The sequence below is a fragment of the Lynx canadensis genome, chromosome C2 (assembly GCF_007474595.2).
Source record: "Lynx canadensis isolate LIC74 chromosome C2, mLynCan4.pri.v2, whole genome shotgun sequence".
NCBI classification, from domain to species: domain Eukaryota; kingdom Metazoa; phylum Chordata; class Mammalia; order Carnivora; family Felidae; genus Lynx; species Lynx canadensis.
In genome coordinates, this window is record NC_044311.2 from 22,439,459 (window position 1) to 22,465,187 (window position 25,729).

The window sequence follows — 25,729 nt, forward strand, 5'->3', positions numbered from 1 at the left end:
ATCAGATACTCCCTGCTTCTCCCAATTGACTGGAAGGCTTATACAATCCTTTGCTTCCACAACCAGGCCACCTATGGCAACAACCACCAACACGCCAAAAAGGCATGAAAAGGTATGGAGAACCATGCCCAGGACTGGACCATTATCAGATCACCATTAATGGGTTCTTGCCAAGCCCCATCTTTGACCCTGCACAATTAAGATCAGGATGGATATGAGAGTACCAACAAAATAGCCATTAAGTCTTTGTTAGCCCATATTTGATGAAACAAGGATAGAAACACAAGAAATGGGTTTAGATCTGTTTGACTAAAGGAACGGTGGGAAAGCTGGAAGAGGCAATTTTCAGAAATCCAAATATGTGCTTCTCCAAAATTTGCATCAAAGTCTTAGTCATGCCCATGCAAATGGATCTTAGTTCAAATTCATGTCAGAGAAATCTGGAACACACTTACTTCCTCTATGCAAATCTCCTAGGAAAGCAGCTGTTGGGTCTTACCTATGATAAAAAGGATCTCCACTGCAATGTCACTGACTGTTGTGCTCCGCGTCGTGGACAGATCATCGTTGCCAATAAAGCAAACGTTGTAAGGTACAGTCACGGCAACATAAAACGTCGCCAATAGAATAAGCCAGTCCCAGCCAGCTTTAAAAGTGCTAAAATGCAAAAGTATGAATTTGGACTTTTTTGCATCAGAAACTTTATACTCCGGAAACGCTGGTTTATCTACAAAAACATTCTGTGGATAAAGACAAAAAGGAGAGAAGGGAGACACAACATTAGAAGCAAGGATCACACAGCCTTAAACACACTTCTGTGAGGAGCATGATTCATACACACAATGCCAATGTCTCTTACAAGTGACTTTTGGGAGGTGGTGATGCAAAAAGTAGAGATGTACACACTAAAATCGAGCGGAGATCTTTGTTATAAGTAACAGGAATGTGCAGAATTTAGTCATGAATGTTAAGCGAGTAATCCAGATTTTGTTCACGAAGGACAAAAAGATCATTACCTAAAACGTCACCTACAAACATCCACAGTTGCAAGTATAATCTTATATACACTGGAAACACAAACATACATTTGTATTCCTATTGTCATGGAGACATTCCACATACTTATAGTTTTGAGACAATGGTCATTATCCAAAGGATATGTTTGACCTGAAATTCTTCTAATAATACCAAAGCTACCACTATTTTCCCAGAGAGGATAGAAATACATGATCATCATTCTACGGTTAACGCGACTTACATTTCTTCCAAGATATAACCAGGTGGTGCTAACTACATGCATTTTGCATTGTGGTTTTTGGTGAAGTTTCAAGCTGGGAACCTGCATCTCACACCCTTGACTGGCATGGATTCATCATGACACTAGCTAGCCCTTGGAAAGACGGCAAAGTGAGAAACAGTTACTTAAGAGTCATTCAGGTCATAGGAGGAGAGAGGCAGTGTTCGCTGTGCAGCTGATTAAATGCAGGAGAACTGCTGGAGTTCTATGACTGCAAAAGCACGTCACTTTGAAAGCAGTCCAAATTGATGAACAATTCTTACTGTTAGGAGACAAAAGGAGGCCCAACAATAGCGTGTGTGGAAATTTGACAAGCCTACGGCCAGGTACTTGCAGACCTTGCTTTGACCTCAATTAATGAGAAACACAAGATCGGTAATGGAAACTTAAATTTGAAAGTTAAGTTGAATGAAGTGAACAGTTAAAAGTTTTAGAATACATGTTACTTGCAGGTCATGGTATGTTTTCTTGTTTCAGCCAATGGGGAAAGAACAAGTTGATGGGGTACGTTCAGGAATTCCTGAAATACTAGAGGATTCAAGAAAGGTCAGAGCCATCAGGAATACGTAGCTCTTTAGTGGCGAATGCCAGTGACCAAATATTTTTGCTGCCTTAATATTAATGCACCCCCTATCTTATATCTCTCCTTGGTAGGCATTCCCACCCAACACAGGCTTCTACTTCCTATTACTATTCTCACTCAGCTCACACAGGCACCTCATAATGCCAGGATTTCATGGTAACGGACTGCTATACCACTTCTACATGGTCCTTTGACGCCCATCTGCCATTACATCTACGTTCCATTCAGTTCCCTGGTATTTGACCTGCCTCCTTCACCTCATTCTCTGGTTTCTAGAAACAAGTTTAGGGTGGGCTTTGGCATAAAACTGGGAAGAGGAGAGTGAAGTATACCTGTTGGGCTTCTTATTAAGGTGTAGGCAAGTGCATAGGAGAAGGGAGAGTTAGGGGTTGGTAAGTATTAACTATGTGAAGGTTGATAAGTACTTCTGTTTATAGAAGGACATGATGGATTCCCATATAATTTTTTTTTTTTTCAAATATAAAACAGTAACAGAGAAGCCATGGGGGAAGACCTCAATTTCTATCTGAGGAAGTCTTTTGCTACTGTATTACAGAGATTAAAATTTTAACTTGTTTGAAGTTGAGGCCAGCTCTAGGAGTGAGGGTTGGGAAAACTCAGGAAGTATTTTCTTTGGATTACGCTGATTACATGAAGCATTAGTGAGGCTGATACAAAAAGTCAGCTATGTATTACTTACTTTCACAAGTCAGAAAATAAATGACACTATTTCATCTTTATAGGTTATTTAAAACACATTTCTTAAGATTTTTTTTTTAATTTTTTTTTAACGTTAATTTATTTTTGAGACAGAGAGAGACAGAGCATGAACGGGGGAGGGTCAGAGAGAGAGGGAGACACAGAATCCGAAACAGGCTCCAGGCTCTGAGCCGTCGGCACAGAGCCCGACGCGGGGCTCAAACTCACGAACCGCGAGATCGTGACCTGAGCCGAAGTCGGCTGCTTAACCGACTGAGCCACCCAGGCGCCCCTCTTAAGATTATTTTAAAAGATTAAAAATTCATTACATCTCAGATTAGGCTTAAATTGTGAAGGGTTTGTCTTTTTTTTTTTTTTTAAACTCAGATCCCACAAACATCGTGACATAGTCACCTGAGTGAAAAAAAAAAAAATAGAGGCTCTTGTCCTCGCACCACCAGATTTGTAAACTTTTATCAAAAACCTTTTGAGGGGCACCTGGGTGGCTCAGTCGGTTAAGCGTCTGACTTCGGCTCAGGTCATGATCTCACGGTTCATGAGTTCCAGCCCCGCGTCAGGCTCTGTGCTGATGGCTCAGAGCCTGGAGCCTGCTTCGGATTCTGTGTCTCCCTCTCTCTCTGCTCCTCCCTCTACTCATGCTCTGTCTCTCTCTCTCCTTCAAAAATAAATTTAAAAAAATATTAAAAAAAAAACCTTTTGAGTGGAAGAAAATGTCTTACAATTGGAAAGTATGTTTTTAGCAAGTACGAGGAAGAGAGACTTCTTATTTATAACCCTGACACACCGAGTTTGCCTAAGGAAAAATGCAACCAACTATTCTGAATTTCAGTTCTAAGTTATTTATTAATTTTGAAGCATGTTCTTTAGTATCAATGGTGTTTTTTTTGCTGTTTAACTTCTACCCTATGAATTATTGAAACACAATGGCTAATGGCTAAAACCTAACTAAAGTAACTGCTCCTTAAACCATTCCTGTCACCTTTCTTTGAAACTAACTTTTGAATGATAGGAAAATGTTTCTGTAGTCGCTGCACCAAGTCCCAGGCCTTCAAGGACCATTGTTACTGAGCCGGTAATATTTGGGCATTTAAAAGACTTTGCTTTCAAGCTCCCAGGGTTCTCATCTGATCTTTACATTTCTTTGCGCTGGAAACAGTTGCATCATCAATTGTCATTTAAATGAATAACAAATCAAAACAAAAGCAGAAATTAAGTCCCTTTTCCGAGATGTACCAGGCAGTTAGAGCCAGGAATGAAAGGTGTTACATCCTGATTCACAAACCTTGCTTAATGGCCTGATGAGTTTATTTGCCTAGGGTTGAATCATACATTCCTATTCCACAGAACTGTATCACGGAGCCGCAGGGCAGGGGGCAAAGGCATAGGGCTTTGAGTCAGAAGATTCACAGCAGGGTCCCATATCCTGCTTCTACTTTTGAGATCTCGAATAAGTTCTTTTGCATCATAAAAAAGGAACTAATAAAAATCATACCTAGTATTGGCTTGCTGTAAAAATCAAATAATATGATGTCAGTAACAGGAATTTGTAAATAGCAAAGTTATAAAAATACTGAGAATTTGTGTGTGTGTGTGAATTATAACCAGAATTCCCCCCCAATGGATTGTTCAGCTGATAAACTATCCAGATCATTTTTTCCTCTTCTTCCTTCTCTCTTCCTACTGTCTTTTAGCCATTCTACTCTGTCCTCCTTGAAAAGAGATGGTGAACAGGGCCGGTCCTGATTCTACACATTAGAAGTAAGATACTACCTGTATTGCTGAAGTCGCTGTGTTGATTAGACATCCTTAATTACTAGGTATTATTTTAATGTTCCCCCTCATGTTTGTATTTCTTAGATGATTGGCAATTTAGCAAATTAGCGAAGCAGTGAGAATTATGATTTTTTAAATCCGATTTTTAAGTACTGTTCTGTACTTTGTTGGATCTAAAGGGAAAAACAGGATGTTCAGCAAACACATTTTGAAGCTTAGTTATACTTGCTGTGTTTAAATGATTCTCAACTAAAGGCTACATGACAGTATCTCTGGCTAGTATTTGTTTAGGTGCTTTGTTGGTTGATGTGCATACAATCAAGCCCAGATGTGGCTACCTATGCTTCTTCCTAGAACTTGTTTACTGTCACTAAGACTGGCTTGGTAACCAAAGGCTTGGTAAATAGGAACCAGTGGAAGGATCCATAGATCAAGTGGTGTGCACCCTTTCAAGTCTATCCCTGGACTCTCTGGAAATCAATGACATCGGGGCACAGGGATCCCCAGAAAAATCTTTATACTAAGTCAGGCCAAAATAAACAGCGTGTGACTCTTAATGGTGATGCCTGGCAGATCATCACCAGCATGGGTGGCGGTCCTAGAGCACAGATGGACCAAAGCAGTTTGTTGTGGTGTCCAGAGAGAAATCACACTGAAGCAGGACTCGGTTTGCAGCACTTTCTTGTCAGATCTCCCACTTCCCTTAGCTCAGGCATCTTTCTTTGTTCACTACAGAGAAACGGATACTTTATATTATCAGATGCATGACTATTTTGCCAACACATGTATATTAGGGAGTCTGGAGGTTTCTATGGAAAAAGTAAGATGCCAAAGAATTCCCTGTGTCCCTAACTCCCAGACCTTCTGGATCTTAGGTCGATTCCAAGACAGCTCTGCTTGTTTGATGTAATTTTTCTAATGCCATTGGTAAGTTAGACCCTAAGTATTTGTACCTGCTACCCAGAGTCCCATCACCCCTCCACCCAAAGATTTATGTTCTGAAGAATCCACAATGCAAATTAATGATATTACCATCATTTGCAAAATTACCTTTGAATATCCGTAACTAAACAGACATAGTTCTGGGTTTCTCAGTGAAATCTCTCAGTGCTAAGAATCAGTTATGAAATCAGTGTGAAATCCTGGAACTCATGCAAAACTCTGCACAGGATCATCTTTTTAAGGCACAGTTCTTTGTTGCGGCTTTTGACAGATAAGCAGCACCAGGTTTCAGAAAGTAGCCCTTCTGTCATTTACTAAGAGCGCAACTTTCGACAAACTGTATGATATAAAGCATAGAATTTCACGTCCAATGTTCCACTGTGTGAAATTTCCAACTCTGTTTTGTAGAAGATGTAAATTTTTAAATGGAGTAATGACTTTGACTTGCTCATGGTCCTTCTGGATAAAAGCATTAAGTGAAATTACATAAAGTGCAGAATAAATGGAACTAAAATTAAATCAGAGAAATTTTAACCAACAAACTATGAATGTGTAATAGGACTTGCTGCATCATCTTGTTCATAAAATGTAACCAGTATGTCCCTATTCGTAGCGTCCCTAGTACTGTATTGTACTGGCCACGGTAATATTCTAATCTCTATGCTGTGATAACACTGTGATTAAGCACTTTTATAACAGAAATGCTTCACGACTGCTGACCTTTCCTAGTTTATTCTTCATAGGAAAGCACAAGCCAAAGTGCAAAAAAATCTAGGAAAGCCAATAAATGAGTAATTGCAGCCTTTCTTTGGTGAATCAAATATCGCACCAGGGGAAACTCTAGCATTCAGAATGTACACACATACCACCTACATTATTTATTTTCAGTTTGTTCTTTTCTCTTCTTTGCAGGTGCCCAGAGATGTGATAAAGGACCGCTCGACTCCGTCTCCGGGCTGAGTCAAAGTGGGTCCCTGCCCTTGATCTTCCTTTGGCTTTGTCTGGGGGAAAATAAAACTCATTAAACACCAACGAAAGCATCATTTCATCCCAAGAAAGTCAGGTTTTGACACTTCCCTTTCAAGACACACAGTACATGTTTCTCAACACTTAGAATTATGTGCTGGCTCCTAATGACAGTTAATTTCGGTCCTTTACAATTTATATATTTTTGTCATCATATTAACTGCATTAATTTTTGAATTACAGCAAAACATACAAGAGCACTGAGAAAATTTCAAACAGTTCGGAAAAACATTAAGCCAAAAATAAAAAAAATCTTACTCCTATTTTCCTGCTGTTGTACATTCATATCCCTAATTCTGCTCCCAATGTTTTTTCTTGACATTTTTCCAGAAAAATATCTAATATATGTCCTATATCCACATTTATACTTATTTTACTTTGCATAAATGGAAGTTTACAATAAAAACGGTTTACAAATTCTTTTTTCACATCCAAGTAACTTGCAAATCATTCTAGATGTGCACATTATAGTTCTCTCACATTCTTTTTAATAGCTAAGAGCATGCCATATTAAGGATACAGCTAGAATTATTTATATTACTATTTCCCTATCATGCACACTTAGGTTTAGTCAGGATTTTTTTAAAAATCTGTGTAGATAATCCTGCAATTAAATTCCTAAACACATAGGGCCTTGCACTGGCGTGCCAGGATATTTTGTAGATAAATTACTAGGTGTGGGTATGTACATTTTAAATATTGGTATACATATTCCAAATTTCATTCTAGCAATTTAGGCTCCCAGCAACAGTGAATGGACGTGCCTGCTTCACCAGACACACATCTAAAATTATGAAATCTATCAGTTGGTATCAAAATGCCAAGTGGAATTACAATGCTAACTACCAAAGGGACCAGATTAGAGATTTATGACAGTTAATAAGCCAAGTTCCTTCTCAGTGAAGAAATCTAATCAATAGCTGTGATTTTCTAAATAGAGCAACATCAATTTTACAGTCGTAAAAAGGGGGCCCTCAAAGGGAAATATAAACAAAACAAAACAAAACAAAACAAAAAGCCTATCTGTCTTGATCTTGGCTCTGAAAGGAAAAAAAGTTTTCCTTGAAAAGTTTTTAGTCATGGTTTAATCCTTGTGCAGGATTGGGGTTGAAAATCATTCTACTTATGAGATCTAAAATCTCCCAAGCAAAGAAATGAATTTAAAATGTCCCTGGGTTATTGGCTCCTGAATCACACACACACACACACACACACACACACAAATAGAATAGGGGGCAACTTATTATTTTTTTTTAAATATATCTATATGGGGACTCCTGGATAGCTCAGTAGGTTGAGTGTCCAACTCTTGGTTTTGTCTCAGTTTATGATCTCACAGTCCGTGAGATCGAGCCCCATATTGGGCTCTGTACTGACAGCTGTACTGACCGCCTGCTTGGGATTCTCTCTTTCCCTTTTTTCTCTGCCTGCCCCCTGCTCGTGTTCTCTCCCTCTCTCTCTCAAAATAAATGGATAAACATTAAAAAATATATACAAAGAATTCATGATAGCAATATTTGTAATTTTTACAAATACATAAATAGATGCATATATATGTAATATAGACATGTGTTTGTGCATATAACTAAAATATGCCAAATGTCCATAAACAAAATAATGTATGAACAAACTGTGGCAGAGGTATGACACAGGATATACAAATTCTATTAATGGACATATGTGGGAATAAATGTGAAATGGCTGAAATAGTGCCTACCTGTTACCATAGAAATGTCTCAAAAACATAATAATGAGTACAAAAGGAAGAAATACAAAATAGACAACATGGCAATATTTTCATAATATTCATATACATGCAAAACTAAATAACATATATTTAGGGGAATGTATGTGCTGTACTAAACTACACATAATCAACACACATGTGCATTGGAGGTGCATCCAGGAACCAAATTTACATATGTCTTATATATTTAATATATATCAATATATAACATAATAATATATAACATATATTTAATAGATCTATTAAATATATGTTATATATAGATCTATTAAATATACTTATTTATATTTAATAGATCTATTAAATATATTTATATATTTATCATATAATAGACCATATATTAAATATATAATATATATTATTATGGATATATAATATATGGATTATATATTAATATATTATTAATTAATTATATATTGTTTAATATATACATTAAATGTATTAAATATATTATATAAATGTATTATATAAATGTATTAAATGTATTAAATATAATATATTCCATATTAAACATTATATATAATATATTAAATATTATATGTAATACACTCTATATTTAATATATATTAATATATGCATTAAATATAAATAACAATATATATTATATAATATAAATAAACATATATTTATATATATAGTATTTTTTAATAAAAAATATTTCACAACAAAAGAACAAGACTCAAGTGGTAAAGCTGTGTTACCTGACCCAATGCTCTGGAGAGGTGGTTGGCTCGGGAGGGTGGGGACATCAATTGCTTAAGAAAAGTGACTTAGGGTTAAAATCTGAAAGAGGACTAGTTGTTAATAAGACAAGATGAGGGGTAGCAGAGGGAGGAACATTTCTGACAGAGAAAATAAAAGGTGTGAGGGCCTTGGGCACAAAAGAGCTCAGCATCTCTGAAAAACTGAAAGAAGTCCAGGAGAGTCAGGATACAGAGGACAGGAGGAAAAGAAGTAAAAGGGGAGGCAGGCAGAACAGACGGATCGCCCATCACCCAGGGCCTCTGAGGCCACAGTAGAATTTTGGTTTTTACTCCAGATGCAATGGTAAAAGTATCAATCAGGGAATAGCTTAGGCTTGAATAAGAAAATGACTCTCTCTCTTTCTGTGTGTGTGTGTGTGTGTGTGTGTGTGTGTGTGTTTCTGTCTCACTGTCTTTTCCTTTTCTGGAACACAGCGCAGGATGGCAATGAAAAGTGGTGGAACAGCTCTACCATCCTTTATAAGTGGCCTCCATGTCTGAGTCCAAGGAGCCCCCCTGGGGGAGGAGGAAAAGGAGGTAAAGTAGAGGGCATAAGGCATCCTGTCAGGAGCCAGAGGTCACTCACATCACTTTTACTCATACAACATTAGCCACATGTGGCTACAAAGAGGCTAGAAAATAGAGCCACTAGCTGAGCAGCCTTGTCCCCTGTTGAATCTCCACTGCAAGTTGGAGAGGGTTCTATTACTAATGGATGAGTTCTGGGGGATAATTAACAGTTCAGGCACATGAACCCATAGCAAAGTTTTAAGCATTCAAATGACATCAGAAAATTTGAGTTTTCAAAACAGCACATTAACTTGCAGTGTGGAAACTGATAGAAAGCATCCACAAAGGTCATTAGGAATCACTCAGGTAGCCATTTTAGTAGGTCAACTGAAACAGGTGGTAGCAGTAGAGGTAGGACAAAGCTGACACTTGAAATATTTAGAAAAGTTGCATGGCTTTGTCACTTGATGGATTATGAAATTACCTTGTAATAGAGTTCAACGTGGCAGAAGAAAATCTAGGCCCTCCAAAATGTAGTAGGCCAACCGCGAGGCTAAAAAGAGTTTGAAAAAGAGAAATACAAAAAGGAGGGAAAGGATAATTGTGGTGTCAGAGAATCTGAGGGAAGAGAATGTTCCAAGGAAGAGAGAGGGGCCAGAGGGTCTTCACATCTCACTTTGAGTGATTGTCCTTAGGTGGAAGAGACATCCCATTCCTCTCTTTTATCAGGAGGCAAGGAGGACATTGATTGTGTATACATGGAGGGGGACATTAGGTTTGAAGACAGGAAGATGAAGTAGCTCCTGTCTGAGAGGTCCTTCCTTCCTTCCTTCCTTCCTTCCTTCCTTCCTTCATCTCATTGACTTTGGAGGTGAAGTCAAATGTTAACAATGATGGGTAATTAGTAGGAGCTGGTAGTTTGAAGACAAGAAGGAATGAGTGAAATATTTGTTGTAGAGGATGGACTGTCAAGACCAGCAGGGAAAGTGATAGATTTCTTGGGGAATTTGACTGCCCCATTTGAGGCTGCTAAAAATAAATTTGGAGGGATTCCCGTCCTCCCTAATGTAGGTATTATACCAGCAGTTCGTAGCCACTTGTGTTCAGGCCAAAGAAAAGGTATTGTTGGTTCTCATGTTGAGTTTGCAGCTTTGTCAGATGGATATAGAGAAAATTTGGAGGTACAAGAGAGTTTAAGGGTACATGCACAAGGGACTTTAAAATGATGAACCATGAAAGCCAAGGTAGAAGGAAAATGAAAACGGTCGTGAACCAACAAAAGGAAGAAGATGAAGATTTCACTGACCTGGAAGTGATCATCAGTTCAAAAAAGTCAATGAGTAATATGTGAGGGGACGAGGTGCTATGTCCGTAAGCAGCACGATTAAAGAAGCAATTTCAGTTTTTGAGCAATACCGAGTGAGGATCATTTCCAGGAAGAAAATTAAAAGTTATGCTTATACTCCAGTGAGTTAGGACTTCTCAACAAAACACTGTGTATTCATAATATTGCCTTAGCTCCTCTCATGTTCTAGGCATCAGGCTAGGAATGCTGTCTTGGTTCTCATAAGGCATCAGTTTTTGCATTTACTGCAAAGCAAATGAAAGGTCACTGAAATCTTGTAACTTGCCAAATTTCAAAATGGGTGGAGGGTGGACGGATATTTGAATCCTTAATGATCTTACTTGAAATCTTGTGTGCTTTCCACCTCACCACGGATCATGGTTAACTAAGCAGTAGCCTCTGATTACATGTTTGCACTTATCCGTGTTATCCTGTTGAGTCAAAATAGATCTATCTCCTACATTACCATTATTTTCTATGCTTTTCTCCTACCACTTCACTCTTTTTCTTGCATCAAAAGCGACATACACCAGAAAACACACATCCCCCGTTCTCAGTTTTGAGCTCCATTTCTTTCCCACTTCCCTTCACATCCCCTCTTTTACATTGTAAAATACTTTTATAATATATTTGTTTATATTAGAGCATTAATGTGTTCTCCTGTTCTGACAGCTCAGAGCCTGGAGCCTGCTTCAGATTCTGTGTCTCCCTCTCTCTCTGCCCCTCCCCCACTCATGCTCTGTCTCGCACTTTCTCAAAATTAAATAAACATTAAAAAAAAAAGAAATTAGTAAATGAACTTACAGACTTTTGGAAATGAATGAATGTTGTCTTAAAAAATAAACAATACTACCAAGAATATTTAATGTCTAAACCTAATGGATGTGACTGAAGATGGATCCGAGGAAAATTAACACTTAAAGTGCATGTGTTCTAAAAGTTATCATATATAAACTTCCAGTACATAAAACAAAATAGATATTTAAAATGTAAAATATGTAGAGGTTTTCTTCAAGCCACAAAATATAATTATTTACAAGGAGAAAGCCAAATAAAGTAAACTAGAATCATATAGAAATGAAAGTAGAAATAAATGAAATAGAAAACAAAAGTTAGGGGCGCCTGGGTGGCGCAGTCGGTTAAGCGTCCGACTTCAGCCAGGTCACGATCTCGCGGTCCGTGAGTTCGAGCCCCGCGTCGGGCTCTGGGCTGATGGCTCAGAGCCTGGAGCCTGCTTCCGATTCTGTGTCTCCCTCTCTCTCTGCCCCTCCCCCGTTCATGCTCTGTCTCTCTCTGTCCCAAAAATAAATAAAATAAAAAAAAAAAAAAAAAGAAAACAAAAGTTAAAGGGCTCTTGGGTGACTCAGTCAGTTAAGTGTCCGACTCTTGGTTTCAGCTCAGGTCATGATCTCATGATTTGTAAGTTCGAGCCCCGCATCAAGCTCTGATTTCCCTCTCCCTCTCTCTCTGCCCCTCCCTTGCTTGATCTCTCTGAAAAATAAATAAATAAACATTAAAAAATTAAAAAAAAACAAAGTCAAAAATATATGATCAATAAAACCAAAGGAAGATAAAAGAATTAAGCTTCTGGCAACTGTATGCAGAGAAAAAAAAAAACAGAGACAATACAAATAATATTCACAATTTTTAAAAGTGCAAGAATTTAGAAGAGTTTAAAAATTGTAACATTACTTTGTGCAAAATGTTATCAGCATAGTCTTCTCGATTAAACAAATACTTTGAAGGAAGGGTAGCAAAATCACCACAACGGGCTCCCAAAATAATAATCACCTTGGATAGACCAGTAACTTTGGAAGGAAGTTGACAAAGAGACCCTCTAACCCAGACTGCTTGTCACTCTCCACTAATGCTTAATTCCGACAGTTTTAAAGGTCAGCATTATTAAACTTTAAAGGAAAAAATAATTCTTTTAAAGCTCTGGAAAATAAAAAAAGCCTGCAAACTTCTGAATTTAATCTACAAGTCTGGAAAACTCTGACCCCAATACTAGATGGGCATAATACAAAAACATAAGTATAAATAAGTATAAGTTTGAATATAAATCCAAAGATCCTAAATAGAACATTAGTAAACTGAATACAGAAGTGTATTAAAAGAAAATGAGCCATGCTTATGTGGCATTTATACAACCATGGGTCCAACTTGGGGATCTTTATTCAGCAGATTTATAAAAAAGAAAAGGGATAGTATCATCTCAATAAGTATACATTTCTAAAAACATAACAAATATTCTCATTATTTTAAGAAAAACTTTATAATAAGCATGCAACAGGAGGAATCTTCTTTAACTTGATAGAGAATCTGTCAGTAACCAAGGGAAACCTCATATTTAATGGAATGACAGAAGTTTCACTTGGAAAATACAGAAAAAAATTAAAAATATGCCTGTTTGTTTTCATTATCAAGGGTTTTCTGCATTTTCTTCCAAATTTTTATTGTGTTTATTTTTTACAAACTCAATTGCAATTATATAGTACATGCACTTTTTTCCTTGAATATTAAAAACTAGTATATGTACATTTTATAAAATTTAGAAATGTAAAACAGCATGAAGCAGGGAATGTATGTCTTTCATAACACCTTCTTCCAGAAATAATTTAAATTTTGGAAATTTTATTCTTTGATTTTGTTCTAGGCTTTTTTTTAATTTTAATATTACTGAACTCATATTACATAAACCAATCTCAAACATAATTAACACAAGAATAATCATAGATCCTAGAAATGAAGAGGGTTGAGGGGAAAATATCTTGTCAGTGGACACAGGCTGGATTTTTAGCTTTCTTGACCCAATTAAGGAAAAAAAAAGTGTTTAACTCAGTTCATTAAATATGAATGTTACAATCTGATGGTGACTGGAGGCGCATGGGTTAATTAGGTAATGGGGATTAAGGAATGCACTTGTGATGAGCACAGGGTGATTTATCATTACACGTTACACATTACACACAATGGAAGTGTTACATTACTATATTGTACACCTGAAACCAATATAACACTGAATGTTAACTAGGTGGAATTAAAAGTAAAAACTTAATGTAAAATATGTAAAAATATGAATTTTAAATATACCTATAATCATTTTTATTTTTATTTATTTTTTTAATGTTTATTTATTTATTTGGAGAGAGACAGTGTGAGCGGCAGGGGGCAGAGAGTGAGAATCCCAAGCAGACTCTGTGCTGTCAGCACAGGGCCTGACGCGGGGCTCAAACTCAGGAACCGTGACCTCACGACCTGAGCCAAAATCAAGAGTCAGACACATAACCTGAGCCATGCAGGCGCCCCTAAAATCATTTTTAAAAGATTTGCAATGCAAATGGTTACTGGCCACTAATTCAGCCTTGCTTCCGTGACGGGAAATGAGAAAGTCAGAGATGCTGCTAACAGAGTCGTCCTGAACGCAGCGAGCGCTACCCTGCCCAGAGGCCCCCTCAAAACTAAAAGACGGACCTGCGGCTGCTGGGAGTGCCTGCCCAGAGGCCTCACCTCAGTCCTCAGACCACTCGGGAGATGCTCCCAGCCGTAGAAAGTGACCTTGACCAAACTGACCCTCTTTCCCAGAGGAGCTTGCATCCAATGACCGGTCAATATGGGACTGAAATGGGAGGCCCCCCTTGCCCAACTCAAAGGCCACTGTTTTCAGCCAGTGGTGAACTTGGGAGTCTACACAATACCTTGTTGCAGCTGCCCTGCTGGCCAACTCCCCCCCTCTGCTCTGCCCTCCCTTCTCTTCCTTTACTCAAGCACTGTTCCTAAGAGGACTCCCTGGTAAAAATCCTGCACTGTCCTTCTCAGGGCTACTGCCTAGAGATCCCGACCTACATCGGCAGTGTTACCACTTGACCACTGGTCACGGAGGCAGGATAAACACAACTAGTTGGTGTGTAAGTAGTGATCGGACATGGTGAGAGTCACTGTCTGAACTGTGGAGTAAGGACGTGCCCCAGGACAAATATTTACTGATACACAGAAATGACTAGAAGTGAAAGAAGAAAAATGCAGCGAATTGCTATTCGGCCTGGTTTACTCCAGGAACTGAAGAATCCTCGACTAACATATAACTAGTCCCAACCGATTATGGAAAACACAAACTTGTAACTTCCATATTTTTTAATTTATAATTTTGAATCCTTTCTATTGGCTGGGATACATCTTCAAGTAATTTTTTTCAAGAGACACCATATATTTTATTATGATTTTCCAGATGATGAACTGTACAATCCTCTACTGTGAATTTTCTTACTCTGAGAGTCACAAAAGCCTGCTGATCTCTGGGTCTATCGAAGCCATGGGACACCAGGACAGGGTGGTAGGAGCAGAGCAAACCAAGTGTAGACGATAAGAGGAAGTGTTGTCTGTAGACAATTTGAAACTAATAATAAACCCAACTACATTTGATCAGCTTTTGATCACCATGTGCAGGCATTTCTAAGTAATTTCGGGGACAAAAACACTGTCTTCCTCACAAAAATCTTTTGTTGGTCTTGGTTCAAAACAGTTGCTGTGGTTATTGTTGAATTTTAACACTATATATATGCTTCAAAATTAGCACCTTTATAGTAGAAATTATGGGCTGAGAGAAAATATTTTGAAATCACTGACAAAAGACTGATACATATCTAGAATATGTAAAGAACTCTCAAAACTCAACATCATGAAAGCTAAAGAATCTAATCAGAACATGAACAAAACACACAAAAATACATTTCACTCGGGGCACCTGGGTGGCTCAGTCAGTTAAGCCTCCAACTATGGCTCAGGTCATGATCTCGCAGTTTGTGAGTTCAAGCCCCACATCAGGCTCTGTGCTGACAGCTCAGAGCCTGGGGCCTTCTTCAGATTCTGTGTCTCCCTCTCTCTCTCTGCCCTTCCCCTGTTCTCTCTCTCTCAAAAATAAACTAACATGAAAAACATTAAAAAAAAAAAAAAGACATTTCACTAGAGGATGTAAGAATGTCAAATAATCATATGAAAAAGTATGAACATCACTAGCCATTAAGGAAAAACAAACTGAGCCTAAAGTGAGATATCATTCTACTAGAAAAGCTGAAATGAAAAATCGTGACAACACCAATTGCTGGTGAGGACGTGGAGAAATTACATGTTTCACTTCATTTCAATTCATTCACATGTTTCAATTCATTGTTGATGGAAATGTAATATGATACAGTCACTCTGAAAAATAGTTTGGCAGTTTCTTGAAAAACAAAAATAACAACTAAATCTATACTTAACCACACAAGCCAGCAATTGCATTCCTGGGCAATTATCCCAGAGAAATGAAAACTATGTCCACACAAAGGCCTGTGCAAAATTGCTCACAGAGGCTTTATTTAAGAACAGTCAAGAAGTGAATTTTTAAATAAATTGTGGTATATCCACCATCAGTGAATTTTTAAATAAATTGTGGTATATCCATAACATGGAATACCACTCAGGTATAAAAAGGACGAAACTATTGATATATGCAGCAACTTGCATGGGTCTGCAGGGCATTATATTCAGTGAATAAAACTAATCTTGAAAGGTTACAAATATATGTTTCTATGATCCTAAATGTGACAGATGAAGGACAGCTTAGCAGGAGTCAGGGGTTAGGAATGATGGAGGGTAGGGGGTGAGTATGACTATATAAGGGTAACAAAGGAGAGATATTTGTAGTCATAAAGTAGTTATCCATCTTGAGTATGGTGGTGGTCACACAAATCTACCCAAGTGATAAAATGGCATAAATTAATACACACATATTGTACCAATGCCAATTCCTTGGATTTGATATTATACCATACTTATATAAGATATAGCTATTGTGAACAGTTGGGACCTCTTTTTCTTTTTCTACTATCTTTGCAAATTCCTGTGAATCTATAACTATTTCAAAATAAGAGTCAAAACATACGATTTTTCAGAGTGTGTCTAAGTATTGGTCTGATTTTACTGATTCTGAGTGCAGCATATTGAGGCCTTTTAATTGCTTTCAATACTTGAGAATCTAAGCTGCATGAAAGCCTGGAGCTGGTGTTTTACGCTCAGTGATGCTGGACCATCCTAAGAGTTTGTCACTTTGGAAAATGAGTCCTTTGTCAAAACACATTATTTCCATCTATTATAAAACTGTTACAAGGAACCCATTTTGTTAGATGACACTTTACTGTCATATGCCAGAAAATTTATCACTAACAGCATGCAAATTTACACATCTATAAGGCAAATGTGTGTATTTTTACATCTGTCACCCTTGCACATCCTGTGTCTTACTGTTGTATTACCCATATTTAAATTGGCATCTGGCACATAATAGGTATTTAATTTTTTTAATGAACAAAATAAAAATACTTCCCCATTATATAATAGTATGGCATTATATACTTGAATCTCTAGTGTCTACTGGGAATTTGGCTAGATGCTATGCTTATTAAATGATCATTGTCACCATCATTGTTTTCATCTCTTATCTTTTTTAGTCTATTTTCCACAGAAATCCTCAAAAGACTGCTGTGCATAAAACTTGATTCTGTACTTTACAAAATCACGTATCCCACTTCTGATGTAATTATTTTCAGTTTATTTTATTTACATATTGAAATAAACATTTTATTAGGTACCTCATATATTACACAAGAGAACAGACAAATCAAAAGTGTGCAGCTGGGTTTATTACTTAAACAAGTATGAATACATGTATGGTCTTGTGTAACTCTACCCAATCCACTCCTCCAGTTTCTTTTGAGGAAAATTCAAGGCATCATGTCCATCTGTCCACCTCTCCCTCTATACACACTCTATCTCTCTATATACATGTATACATAGATATATAATAAAAAGTTTTAAAAACAAATCACAATATATATCGCATAAATATATAGCCACATTCTTTAATATCATCAAATATCTAGCCATTGAGGAACTGGGGCTTTTAATTGGGATCCTTAGATTTCCAGACTTAAGAGGAAGTGTTACAGGATGGAAATGTGTTTGTATGGGACAGAAGAAGAACAGAAAATGCACTAGGTCAGGAAGCCCCATTTCTTTGTGTCTATTTTATAAAACTGAACCTTGGAATATTTTATTCAATGAGAGAACTCTATCATTTAAAGAAAATGGAAATTACTAAATAGATAATCTTAGGTCAAAACAAAAAAGTACTATTCTTTCTGCTTTTCTCAAACTAGAAATAAATGTACACGTAGTAGAGAAGTATACTGGATAATGCAGTCGGTGCTTGGGCTTTCCACAGTTGCTCGCCTGGAAGATGTATTATTAGGTTGTTTGCAAATCTTGCTACTCATTACTTAGCACATGGACTCAGGGAAGTCAGTTACTAACTGTTGTTAGAGTTACTTAATCAGATTCTTTATTCATTTAGTTGATAATATTCACTTCAATTGTTCTGTGTGAGGCATTTAAGTCACTGATTGTGGGAAGTTTAGGAAGAGCCTTTATACAAGAATTGGCTAAAAAGACAAAGGAGAATTGTTCCAGAATTCAATGGCAGAACTTGATTTCCTTTGAAAAGACTTCTGATTGAGTTAGAAGACATCAGAATAATGCCGGAGGATTATTACAAGAACAAGTAGCTTTCCCTTGAGAGTGAAAGCAGAAATAACTAATTTTTTTTGAAGTCTGAGAAGTCCAAGCAGTGAAACAGCAGGATATAAAGTGAGGGATTAATACAAACTAATATTAAGAATTCCAAAAAACAACTTATTTTAAGTAACCTCTGTACCCAACGTGGGGCTTGAACTCATGACCCCAAGAACAAGAGTCACAACTGAGCCAGGCAGGCACCCCAAGAATTCAGAAAATTTTGAAGTACTAACAATCACGATAGATACTAAATGTGAAGATCAAGTTTAGTTTAAATAGCCATAAAAAGCAATCAAATTCATTTATGTAACTTACATCAAATTACAAAATGACTTGAGAATTACTTACTTTGATATTTGTTAGAGCAAATTTATATGTATCTATTTAAAAAAAAATTTTAAGGTTTATTTAGTTTTGAGAGAGAAAGAGTCAGAGTGCTAGCAAGGGAGGGGCAGACAGAGGGAGACACAGAATCTGAAGCAGGCTCCAGGCTCTGAGCTGTCAGCACAAAGTCCGATGTGGGGGTCAAACCCACGAACCACGAGATCTGACCTGAGCCAAAGTTAGACACTTAACTGACTGAGCCACCCTGGCACCCTTATATTTATCCATTTTTAAATATTAATATTTTCCAGCTAAATAACTGCTGTATGGGGTTTATTATAATCTCCTTTCTACTTTTTTGTTTGGATTAAAATTTTTCTTTTTCCTTTTAAAAAAATTTTTTTTAATGTTTATTATTTTTGACAGAGAGACAGACAGAACATAAGCAGGAGAGGGTCAGAGAGAGACAGAGACACAGAATCCAAAGCAGGCTCCAGGCTCTGAGCTGTTAGCAAAGAACCCAACACAGGGCTTGAACTCATGAGCCATGAGATCATGACTTGAGCCAAAGTCAGTCGCTTAACTGATTGAGCAACCCAGGCGCCCCCCCAAAACTTTCATAATAAAACATTTTTTAAAGACATCCAAGTTTGTGATTATAGATCTATGGAGGTACCAAACCATTAACCATTTTAAATCTTAGAAAGGGACCACTCCCTCCATTTGAAAATTAAGATATGTAAATTTTAAAATCAGAAAAAATATCCACCAAAAAGTTGACAGAGGAAGAACGGCAAATGGAAGAGTAAATATTTCTATTTTTAAAAAATTCATGCTTCTTAATAACACCAGTGGAAACAAATATTCAGAAAATATCAGAGAAATTGAAAATGCCTTGATGAGTGATTCTTTGAATTCATGACTGTCTTTCAGTGATAAATTCAAATAACTGGACCAAGGCTAGAGTAATTATCCTTTAATGAGCACTAATAATTTCACTAAAAGAGTTCCACGTACACAAATCAGAAATAACAAACATACCGATCTGCCATAGGACCATGCATTTCTACTTTTTACTCCATTTCTTCCAGTTAAGTTGAGTGCTGCCATGTTAGTAGAAAACAGACAGAGAAAGCTTCTGGCTCAGTTTATTGGGGGTCATGCTAAAGAATTTAATTTTAACTCTTAAATGAAATATCAGAGTAATCTAGAAGGGAAAGATGTGACTTGACTTTTGCTTTTGGATTCAAAGTGAAGTATGCACTGAAGGAATATTTTAGAGGCAGGAAGAGCAAACAAATGGTGTCTAGCCATAAAAACTAAAGGATTGGTAGGAACATTCTCTAATTATTTACTCTTCTAGGACATAATTCAAACAATACGTATCAAGGAAATAAGGAAATTAGCAGTACCACACTAAAGAAAGTCCTTGCATATTCTAAATATAATAAGTATTATATCTAATATGGTATAAGAATTCTCCCATTCATGATTTATTTATTTTTAATCCTTAGTTACATGTTGGTTAGAAGTTTCTTTTATGGAAATTCTGGTCACACAAAATAATGCATGAATCAAGCAAGATAATGTGTTTTCTTCAATTTTTTCCTCACCAAAATTGTAATTACTCAGTTGTCCTAATCACTGCAATTACGCACACACACACACACACACACACGCACATATACATATACATATACATATACATATACATATACATACATACACACACACACAAGATTTATCAAGACATTGACTCATGCAGTTTCTGGAACCTTTCATAGATGAGGTAGCCCTAGAAACAACTTTTTAGTGCTTCTTTGGGTGTTCTGTAAAATAATTCAAGTCAAGATATTGTTATTGAAAAGTTGCCGATGGATGAATTCTAGTTACAGTGTGTGGAATTTGGAGTGGGTAGTCGGGGGGCTGTGTGGTTTAAAAGACCCCCCAAATCATTGTGGAACATAAAACTGATGGGAAAGGATTCAGGATTAAACATAAAATAGATTAAACACAAAATAGATTAAAACACAAAGTTGTAAATATTAGGCACCAGCAACATTAGATAATGTTTCTAGAAAAGAAAGGATCCCATGTGGATCTAGGAGCAGACAAAAGGTGGATTACTAGGCAAGAGGAAAATGCAAGCCAAGGCTTACGGGTAGCAATAACATGGCAAATTCAGGAAAGAATAGAGCGATCAGCATAGGAGAATAGTAATTTTCAAAATTCTCTCTAAATCTTGAAGCATTTTTTGGAAACATCAGAAGGCTTAGAACAAATGTGTTTGATTATTACAAGCAGTGTTTAGAAATTTTCGAAAACTTTTCCAGAAAAAGATAACAGATAGAAAAACTGGGAGGGAGAGGTAAAAACAGAAAGAATTAACATTAACTGAGCATCTATTGAGTTTCAGTTAATAATTCCACAATATAAACTATATTAATATAAATTTCATGTTAACCCTATAAGGTAGGTTTGATCTCCTCTATTTAGTTAGCAGATGAAAAGACTGAGGTGAGAGAGCTCATGTACCTCGCTCAGCATTGTAAATGGGAATAAGTTGACCTAGCATCCATTTGGAGGTCTATATGTCGCTAAAACCCCCGTACCTTCCACTAAACCTACTGTATTAAAGAGAATGATGACAAACACTCACTCCTTATAAACTGAGAAGCGATCAGTTCCCCTGATCCTGATGGAGGGAATATGGAAAGGAGAAGGAGACAGTAGACACTGGGGTGAAATGGAATGGTTTCCCAGAGAGTGGTACATTGTCTATAAATATAGCCACCTAATGGATCCTCACATTCTTATTCATACATGACTCTCTTCCTGTCAAAACACAGAGTCTGTTTCCTCTCCTCTTGAATTTGGGCTGGTCCTGTGACCAACAGAATATGGCAGAAGAGATGGTGTATGACTTCTGGAATGACACAGCTTCCATATTTGCTGAGCCAGCCTCTATGCAATGTAGCAAGAGCTCAACTACTCAACAATGAGCTAGCTAGAAAGATAGAGAGAAGGATAGGGAGAGAGGGATAAAGGGAAAAGGATAGAAGAAGAGGGAGAAGGAAAGAAAGTGAGAGAAACCTACACAACCCTGCCACTCTCTCCTCTTCAGTTAAGGCACCAGGTATGTTAACTTCTTAGGACCTTTCAGCCTCACCCGAGTTTCAAGACGATAGCAGCTACATGAGTGACTTCAGCAAATATCATTTGGAACAGAAGAACCACACAGTCTATCCAAAGAATCATGGCTAACAATAAACTGTTGTTATTTTCATGTGTATGTGTATTTTTAGTGTAACTGATGCTCTTAGTTCTGGGATCCTGGAGTGGAGAAAACAAATCATCAGGAAAAGATAGAGCAATAGGGTAATGTCACCTTAGTCTATCTTTATTCAGATCCGTGAGCCTATATATGACATTTAAAAATACCACTATTAAAATATAAATACTCCTTGGAAAAGATACTTAGCTGCTCAGCAAGGATTCAATGACAGCCAATAGAGCATAACATATGGCACAGGATAGAGGGAAAGATTCTATTTAAGCCTGACCTAGAAAAGGGAATAAGAAAGGTACAAGACACTTCGTGATTTTGCAAAGGCTTGGCCCTGTCCCTGTCTAGTTAATACCACTACCATCATTTTCACAATGACCATCCATCATGATCATTTATTGTGATTATGACTGACTTACAAATACCTGCTTCATGCAAGTATCATCCTAGATCAAGTTTAATTTTATGTTTCTCTAATTCTCAGAGCGACACTTAGGTAGACATTGGCCCATTTTAAAGATAGTGGCACTAAACTGCAATAGGTTTAGATAACTTGCACAAATCCCTGTAACTTACAAAAGGCAGCATGACAATTACTACCTAGTTCTGCCCAATTCCAAAGCCTTTGCCATCTGCCTTTATCAGTTTCTTATAATTTGCAGACACTTTTTTCTTGAGGTCCGCCAACCCCCCCAAATTAAAAAAATTTTTTTTAATGTTTATTTATTTTTTGAGAAAGAGAGGCAGAGACAGAGCGTGAGCAGGGTAGGGGCAGAGAGAGGTGGTGGGGGAGACAGAGAATCCGAAGCAGGCTCCAGGCTCTGAGCTGACAGCACAGAGCCCGATGCAGGGCTTGAACTCACAAACCATGAGATCATGACCTGAGCTGAAGTTGGATGCTTAACTGACTAAGCCACCCAGGTGCCCCCGCCAATTGTTTTAAAAAAGTGTTGGTAATTGATTTTGAAAAATAATCAAGTTCTATAGGAAACTGGGCCATATTTAGAGTTGTAGAATACATTAAAAATTACTGAAGATGAGAAACAAGCTTATAGGAATTCTGATGTAGAAATCAATGAAAAGTAAAAAAAATAATGATTGAAAAAGTTTTGCCTTTATAATTTGTAGCAGTAACATTATCACAATGACAGTGGGTGGTGAAGTGATTCAATATTTTTCTCACTGGTATTCCCCAGTGTCCTGCATTAAAATTCCTTAGCGCTTTTTTTGTTCTGGTCCTTCTCGGGTTTACAGAAGGCAAAGCAACATCTTGGCCATCTTTTGAATCACTGAAGGAATAAAATAGAATATCTGTGAAGAATTCAGGCCAGCAAGAACTGGCCAGGAGTGAAAGCGTAGGAATAAAGGAGGAAGAAAGAAGAACAGAAGATGTTGGAAAAAATATGCCAACTCCTCATCTACAAGATCAACAAATAGATTTACCCTATTCATTCAATTTTAAAACATCTATTTATTTTGTGCCAGCCACTCAGCTGGGGAGACAAAGATAAATAATTCACATTTCTTGACCTTAAGGAAAAGTAAGCAATCTGATTTAGCCAGACAAAAGGTGTGCTGGGAGGTGTGAAGGCAATCCAGCTAAATCACAGAGGTCCCAAGATAAGGCCCAATTCACTTTCTGTTCTGAGATGCTCATTGCTACTACGCATGCAATCTCCAGTTGAAGAATAGAGTCACTACTATAATCTTCTTGTTACAACCATAGCATAAAATTGATAACATGATATGCAAGAGCTGGAGGAAGACAGAGAGAGCCCTTTATGGAAGATTCCTCTATCTTTTTTTTTAATGTTTATTTATTTTTGACAGAGACAGAGACAGAATGCGAGTGGGTTAGGGGCAGAGAGAGAGGGAGACAGAATCTGAAGCAGGCTCCAGGCTCTGAGCTGTCAACACAGAGCCCGACGCGGGGCTCGAACTCACGAGCTGTGAGATCACGACCTGAGCCGAAGTCGGACGCTCAACCGACTGAGCCACCCAGGCGCCCCAGAAGATTCCTCTATTTCTAAGTGAACGTCTCCCTTAGAAAATCTATGATGTGCCACTCAGAAATACTGAGTAACAAATTAATTTACATCAACACAAAAATACAACTATTAAAAAAACTTACAGTATTAATATGATCTCTCAGCTTTGCCTTCATGATGGCTTGATTATAGAGTGATGGCTTGATTGCTTATACCAATGCTTCTCAACTGGGTGAGATTTTGACAATGTCTGGAGACAGTTTGGGTTGTCAAAACTGGCGGAGGGTCGTTACTGGTATCTAGTAGGTAGGAACCAGGGCTACTGTTAAAATCCCGTAGTACACAGGACAGCCCTCCACAGCAAACAATTATTTGACCCCAAAATGTCAATAGTGCCAGGGTTGAAAAACCTACCTACCCATATGCCCATTTTACATGAACTTTAAAACCTTTTCATATAATTCAGTCACAAAATGATGCAACCATCCATACACAAAAGATGAACTAAAAAAATGTTTAGGCTTATTTATTTTTTCAAAATAGGGAAATAAAGAAGTCAAATGACTTGGAGTCAATAAATGACTTAATTCTTTCTAAATCTTTGGGCATTGCTTTAATAGTCAGTGTGACATTAAATATTCAATTCAGAGACAGTCAATTCTCAATTGGTCCATATTTCTTCAGTCATGCCCATCAATTCACCAAATAATGATCTAAGCGTCAGGTAACTTCAGAGATTTTCTTTTGAAACAATTCTCACAAACACACTGGCCAACTAGAAGATATTCTCCTGATTTTTCCTTAAAAGAAAAATGACAGTGTCTTACTCACTTGAGTCCAGATTTTGAATTTGTAATAATCTCAGTACAATCTAAGATAAATGGCCCTGGGTCTCTAGTCTTGATTCTACGATTCACTAATTAAATTAAGATCATAAAGTTAGTTCATATACATCAGGGAACATACTTCCAGTGCACAAAGAACTATTATGGAGGCATGCTAAAGCATTCCAGATGGGTCAAAATAGTAGCAAAGTACCAATCGGCTATTAACACATATTCTTTTTTAGTCATCAAATAGATCCCCAGATGATCTCCGTGTGTTAACGTTTGACAGTTCTGCCTCTTATTAACCATGTGTCAGATGCCAGAAAATGCCTAGGTGCCTGTAAGCTTTATGAGACAAGAACTGGCAACAATAGAAGCTTAATAAATGAAACTCTTGGAGAAGAAAGAAGCTGACCAGGGTTTGTAGAGCTATCACAGATTCCCATTTCTCATTATTTTGGTTATTCTAACCACATCATTATAGTTGGGTGTGTCCAACAATTTCCTAGGCTTTTAACGTTGTCGGTTTGACTCCAGGGTCTCCTCAAACTCCTTAAATAGACCTGCCTCTCCCTCTTACCATTTGGGTTAGAAACTTAATCCTCATTTTCTTTACCATTTCTTTTCTTTTAAGTTTTTAAAATGTTTATTTATTTTTGAGAGAGAGAGACAGAGACAGAGACAGAGACAGAGTGTGAGTAGGGGAGGGGCAGAGAGACAGCGAGGCACAGAATCCAAAGTAGGCTGCAGGCTCTGAGCTGTCAGCACAGAGCTCAACACGGGGCTGGAACTCACAAACTGCGAGATCATGACCTGAGCCAAAGTCCGACACTTCTTGACCAGCCAGGTGCCCCTTCTTTACCATTTCTGGTACGAACACCTTATTACCTAGTTTTAACACTGTACAATTCTGTGCCGTTGTTTAATGAATCTAGAATGGGACCACTTCCAGGACCATATGGCGGAGCTCTCTTCCTTCTTCTCTCTCCTCCGGACCAGAAACATGG

The 25,729-nt window shown here is 37.5% G+C and overlaps 1 protein-coding gene across 1 annotated transcript in view; it reads right to left on the minus strand.

Moving 5' to 3' along the window:
- Positions 1-25,729, minus strand: part of KCNH8 (potassium voltage-gated channel subfamily H member 8) — a 355,504-nt gene that overhangs the window by 143,124 nt on the left and 186,651 nt on the right. The window contains exons 4-5 of the mRNA XM_030329693.1: positions 6,189-6,316; positions 500-740 (exon numbers count right to left, since the gene is read on the minus strand). Of these exons, the coding sequence (XP_030185553.1) occupies positions 500-740; positions 6,189-6,316 (369 nt within the window). The remainder of the gene's footprint in view (positions 1-499; positions 741-6,188; positions 6,317-25,729) is intronic.